The 6439-nt window shown below is 48.2% G+C and overlaps 1 protein-coding gene across 1 annotated transcript; it reads right to left on the bottom strand.

The window, feature by feature from the left end:
• Positions 1 to 1683: 1683 nt before the first annotated feature.
• Positions 1684 to 5543, bottom strand: LOC115079707 (zinc finger protein 501-like). Its single transcript, XM_029583457.1, has 2 exons — positions 5430 to 5543; positions 1684 to 3255 (listed from the first exon to the last, which is right to left on the bottom strand). Exon 2 carries the CDS (start codon positions 3103 to 3105, stop codon positions 1792 to 1794), a length of 1314 nt encoding a protein of 437 aa, XP_029439317.1. The 5' UTR covers positions 3106 to 3255; positions 5430 to 5543; the 3' UTR covers positions 1684 to 1791.
• Between the last annotated feature and the right edge of the window lie 896 nt (positions 5544 to 6439).

Genomic DNA, 6439 nt, shown 5'->3' with positions numbered 1-6439 from the left:
GATGTCCGGTAGATTTCTTGATAGTGACCTTAGATGCCTAGCAGGTTGATAGATGCGAAGGGTAGAACATAGGCAAGTAGTGGAAGGATTATGTATTAATGCATGAATCATAGTTAGAATTTTATAGTGTATTCTTGATCTGATAGGCAGCCAGTGCAGAGATTGAAGGACAGGTGATATATGGTTTCGAATGGATGTACCTGTCAATACACGTGCAGCTGAGTTCTGAATTAATTGAAGTGAATGCAAATTAGAATCTGATAAACCTAGAAAGAGAGCATTACAGTAATCCAATCTGGAGAAGATTAAGGCTTGAAGGACAGTTCTGAAATCTTGAGGAAAGAGCAACGGACAAAGTCTTTTTAGTACATGAATTTTAAAGAATGACCTTTTTGTAATGGATGATATATATATGTTGTGTCATGGATAAATTTGAATTGATAATAATGCCTAAATTTGTGGCATGGGTAGTTTTAGGCAATGAAACTCCATTAAGGAGCAGATGAGATGTGGGGCCAATAGTAGAGTCATAGAGGTGAGATGAACCAATTCTGTTTTCGAAGTGTTCAATTTTGTGCATTAGCCATGTATTGATAATATTGAAATATAGAGTAACTGTTGCTAGTGTATCAGCCCAAGAATTGTTAAATGGTACAAAAAATTGAGTATCGCCCGCATACATTTTAAACTGGACATTTAGTGACTGTAAGATGTTACATAAGGGAAGTAAATAAATATTAAACAGTAGTGGGAATAAAGAGGAGCCTTGGGGGACACCCGATGAAATGATGTAATGTTCGGACGAATCGTTTCCTACATTGATCTGTTTACAGTTCAACAGGAAAGAAGAAAAACAGTTGAGTACCTTGTCAGTTATACCTATTGCTTATAATCCAGATAGAAGGATTTTGTGATCTAAAGTGTCGAATGTCGCTGAAATATCCAAGAAGACAATAATATAATCGGTGTAATTATCAAATCCTCGAATTAAGGAGTCAAATGAGGCAAGTAACAGGGTCTCCGTAGAGTGTCCCTTGCGGAAGCCATGTTGGCTAGGGTGTAATATATCGTAATCTGTTAATTGATACAGTACTATTGACTCAATGAGTTTAGCTAACGAGGTTAACGAAGCTACTGGCCTTAAGTTACTTACGTCATTATGATCTTTGGTTTTATTCTTTATTATAGGACGGATGGAGGTATATTTTAAACTATCTGGGAAGATCCCAGAGTCTAAGGACTGATTGACTAAAGCACTGAGATAAGAGCCAGCATGGGGTCCTAGTGCTTTGAAGAATGAGCCTGGGCAAGGGTTTTGCAGTGAATTAGAAATGTTTTGTTTTCGTGTTACTGAAAGTACGGTACTTTCTGTAATTTGACTGAATTCTGACCAACTGGCCGTGGTTTGATTAATGAATATGGGGTAGGGCAGATGGTGAAATTCATTTGAAATATTATTCACTTTCTCTTTAAAATATGACGCTATTTACTCAGAGGCCAATTCTGAGAGGGTTTTAGAAGTGAACTTTGGGAGTCAGGACTCTCTGAAAATGTACCAGGGCTGAGTGCCTAACTTATGCTCTTCACCACTCATCCTAAAACATGAGTGGCTACAGGGCTGGAGACAGAGAGGGGAAAATGTTAGATGCTTAGCACCGACAGGATCCAAAATCTAGGCAGATGAATAGCAGAGCTCAATTTAATTTTAAGTGCATACATTTCAGAGCTCAGCTTCTTCACGAAGAGGTAATCAAACTCCCCTCAGGAGTGTCCATGTGCTGTTCCTGGAGTTCATCCCGACACTTCTTGCCTGTGCACGTCCTGGTGATTGCTCAGTGTGGCCCTTCTTCTGTAGCTTTTCTCACATTCAGTGCATTTATAGGGCTTCACTCTTGGCCTTACGGCCTCCATGGTGAGGATCTTCTTCTCCTTAGCTCTGCTGTAATTTGGCAGATCCAGGAGTTGCCTCTTTGGGGCTGGGACCCTCCCTTTTCCCGGGAGAGTGCCTCTAGGACTGCACTCATTCAGCCGTGCCGTTTTCCCGCTCCTCTGCCGCTTGGAAGCTGCTGTTCTGTCTTTCGCATGAACCTTTCTGTGCTGCTGGAGTGCAGAGTTGCGGTTGAAGCTCTTGTCACACTCGGCACATTTGAAAGGCTTCTCGCCCGTGTGGGTCCTTTTGTGCTGGGTGAGGACCCAGTTCAGGCTGAAGCTCTTCTCACACTCTGAGCAGGTGTACGGCTTCTCGCCGGTGTGGATCTTCTGGTGCTTCACCAGATCGGAGTTTCGGATGAACCTTTTCTCGCAGTTCACACAGAGGAACGGCCTCTCTCCCTTGTGACTCTTCTGATGCTGGGTCAGAATCCAGTTCAGGCTGAAGCACTTTCCGCACTCAGGACACTTGAAGGGTTTCCGCAGGTGGCTTTTTCTGTGCTTGACCAGCTCCACGTGGTCACTGAAGATCGCCTCGCACTCCGTGCACTGATAGGGCCCCTGCCCTGCATGGGTTTTCTTGTGCTTTGTCAGTGTGGATATCTGGCTGAAGCTCTTCTGGCATTCAGCGCACGTGTAGGGCCTCTCCCCCGTATGCGTTCTCCGATGCTGGATAAGGACGGAGCTGTGGCTGAAGCTCTTCTCACACAGGCTGCAGGGGTACGGTTTCTCCCCCGTGTGAGTTCTCTGATGCTCCTTCAGCACAGAATTGTGGTGGAAACACTTACCACAGTCGCTGCACTTGTACGGTTTGGTCGGCGTGTGGGTTTTCTGGTGTCTCGTGAGGGCCGAGTTGTAGCCGTAACTCTTCTCACACTCTGAGCACTTATAGGGCCGCTCCCCTGTGTGCGTCTTCTGGTGCTTGGTGAGGTCTGAGTTCTGGCTGAAGCTTTTCCCACATGCCGGGCATTTGTAGGGTTTCTCTCCTGTGTGAGTCCTCATGTGCTGAATGAAGTGCGAGCTCTGGCTGAAGCTTTTCCCGCAGTCCATGCATCTGTGCGGCCGCACTCCCACGCCACTCTTCTGGGGCCGCAGATCTGCATCCTGGCTGAAGCTTCTGTCACATTCAGAACAGGCATGCTGACTCTCTGCAGGAGGAAGGTTCACGTTCTCCATGATGCTCCGGAAATCCCCTCTCTGATCAGAGGGTGGCTCAGCTGAGTGCTCCCTGAGTCCCACTGCAGTGCTTTCTTTTTGCTGCAATCACTGTGGGCTGCAGTGATTGCACTGTGGGCTGCAGTTTCCCCAGCACCGTGTTTCTGCTGGCTGCACAAGAGAGGGGGGATATTAGTTCAGCTCAAGCATTAACAATCAGTTTCACACAGGCAGAGAGGCTTTTGCAGGGTGGTGCTGGGGGAGTTCTAGCAGTTAACATTTGGGGGACAGTTGAAAGTTTGTGGCTAATTTTCTATCTACAGATCTTCAGGTTCATTTTTGAGGAGAAAGTACCTGCATAATTTCCCTAGGAAAATTCATTTTGACAAGATCCTAGATAGGAAGGTTTCCCTAGGTTTCACCTGAAGGCAGAGTCTGGATGGGGGGGGGGGGGGGGGGGGGGGGCGTATGAAAATCAAATCCCAGCCCCCGATCGCTTTGCAGATAAACCTTTCTGCCTTGTGAATCTCCAGGGCGAGATTTAGGCAGGCTGGGTGGGGGCAGGTTACAGTCCCAGGGATTTCTCTCACTAACTTAACATTTAACTTCTGAAAACAAACTTTTTCCTAGATCTTATCAAACATATTTTGTGGGTGACCTTTACAACCTTATAGCAGAGTAAACGGCAGATAAACACCCAAAAAGGTCCATCCATTCTGGCCAGCAAGTTCCTTAGGTGGTAACCGCAGTTCAGTGCAGGTTACATCCCCCTCCCTTCACTTGCCTTCTGCCGAGGGTAGCAACTGCCCCTCTGTGCAAGTTACCCCCATGTTTCTGTTAAGGGCAGTAACTGCCTCTCTGTGCAGGTTACCCCCATGTTTCTGTTAAGGGTAATAACTGCCGCTCCGTGCAGGTTACCCCCATGTTTCTGTTAAGGGCAGTAACTGCCCCTCTGTGCAAGTTACCCCCATGTTTCTGTTAAGGGCAGTAACTGCATCTCTGTGCAGGTTACCCCCATGTTTCTGTTAAGGGTAATAACTGCCGCTCCGTGCAGGTTACCCCCAGGTTTCTGTTAAGGGCAGTAACTGCCTCTCTGTGCAGGTTATCCCCATGTTTCTGTTAACAGTGGTAAATTATGCTCTGTGCAGTAGCTAGTTTTTAAACTTTAGAAAGAAATGAACTACTGCAGCTTCAAAGGTAATAAACCAACTGCTATTCTAATAGCAAACAAACACTGACTTATTATACCCTACTTCAGTCACTGTATGACGTTCTTATCCATGGTTGTGTCAATAAACAATAGTTCATGTTGGATCCTGCTCTCTACTTTCAGGTTGTGCCCTGGTCTCTATACACTGTGAGAGAGGACTGGAGAGGGTCCTGCTCTGTACCCTCAGGACCTGCTAGGTCAGACCAAGGGTCCATCAAGCCCAGCATCCTGTTTCCAACAGAGGCCAAACCAGACCACAAGAACCTGGCAATTACCCAAACACTAAGAAGATCCCATGCTACTGATGCAATTAATAGCAGTGGCTATTCCCTAAGTCAACTCCAAGAACTTAGCCAAACCGTTTTTAAACCCAGCTACACTAACTGCACTAACCACCTCCTCTGGCAACAAATTCCAGAGCTTTATTGTGCGTTGAGTGAAAAAGAATTTTCTCCGATTAGTCTTAAATGTGCTACTTGCTAACTTCATGGAATGCCCCCTAGTCCTTCTATTATTCGAAAGTGTAAATAACTAAGTCACATCTACTCGTTCTAGACCTCTCATGATCTTAAAGACTTTTATCATATCCCCCCTCAGCCGTCTCTTCTCCAAGCTGAACAGCCCTAACCTCTTCAGCCTTTCCTCATAGGGGAGCTGTTCCATCCCCTTTGTCATTTTGGTTGCCCTTCTCTGTACCTTCTCCATCGCAATTTTATCTTTTTTGAGATGCGGCGACCTTTTAAAAATCCAAGTACACTACATCTACTGGTTCACCTTTATCCACATGTTTATTAACCCCTTCAAAAAAGTGAAGCAGATTTGTGAGGCAAGACTTGCCCTGGGTAAAGCCATGCTGACTTTGTTCCATTAAACCATGTCTTTCTATATGTTCTGTGATTTTATTCTTTATAACAGTTTCCACTATTTTTCCCGGCACTGAAGTCTATCACATCTCAGACGCTGCTTCTCCTTAGATTCAGATCACTTTATTGCCCTGACAATTTCACATGCATTCTGAAAAACTGCAGAATTATTAAAATAAAAGGGCAGGAAAAATTGCAAACAAGGCACAAGTTAGAGAAGGTGGTGCAGCACAAGAACACAAGCAACTCAGGCGCTCACGCTCCTCTCTTACCTTTCTATCTCCCGGAAGAGGAAACCGTGCCACGTCACAATGGTCTTTCCTTAACCAATGAGGCGGCCCTGAAACAAATAGCCTGTCTTACAGCAGCCAATGAGAGGCAACAAGCTGGACGTGCGAAGCTCCAGCTCCCGCCCCCCCCATGACAACAGCTGTAATAACTTTATTGTCCTGACAATTGTAGGGAACACTAACAAGGGAGGAGAAGGGAAAGGGGCGGGGGAGGGAGTCAGTAACAGGAGGCTCCCGTGAGTGCAAGCAGCGAAGCGGAAGAGGGTGCAGGCAAGGTGCAGCCCGACACTGGGAGGAGCCCAGGGCATTAGCAAGGTGTAGCGCAGGAGGGGAAGACCTTGCGCTGCAGGTGGTGTGGGAGGAGCCCAGGTGTAGCGCAGGAGGGGAAGACCTTGCGCTGCAGGTGGTGTGGGAGGAGCCCAGGTGTAGCGCAGGAGGGGAAGACCTTGCGCTGCAGGTGGTGTGGGAGGAGCCCAGGTGTAGCGCAGGAGGAGAAGACCTTGCGCTGCAGGTGGTGTGGGAGGAGCCCAGGTGTAGCGCAGGAGGGGAAGACCTTGCGCTGCAGGGCGTGTGGGAGGAGCCCAGGTGTAGCGCAGGAGGGGAAGACCTTGCGCTGCAGGTAGTGTGGGAGGAGCCCAGGTAGCGCAGGAGGGGAAGACCTTGCGCTGCAGGTGGTGTGGGAGGAGCCCAGGTGTAGCGCAGGAGGGGAAGACCTTGCGCTGCAGGTGGTGTGGGAGGAGCCCAGGTGTAGCGCAGGAAGGGAAGACCTTGCGCTGCAGGTGGTGTGGGAGGAGCCCAGGTGTAGCGCAGGAGGGGAAGACCTTGCGCTGCAGGTGGTGTGGGAGGAGCCCAGGTGTAGCGCAGGAGGGGAAGACCTTGCGCTGCAGGTGGTGTGGGAGGAGCCCAGGTGTAGCGCAGGAGGGGAAGACCTTGCGCTGCAGGTGGTGTGGGAGGAGCCCAGGTAGCGCAGGAGGGGAAGACCTTGCGCTGCA

This window comes from Rhinatrema bivittatum, chromosome 1 (genome assembly GCF_901001135.1).
Source record: "Rhinatrema bivittatum chromosome 1, aRhiBiv1.1, whole genome shotgun sequence".
Taxonomy (NCBI): Eukaryota; Metazoa; Chordata; class Amphibia; order Gymnophiona; family Rhinatrematidae; genus Rhinatrema; species Rhinatrema bivittatum.
Note: the sequence above shows the minus strand (reverse complement) of the source record. Positions and strands in the feature narration are given on the sequence as shown.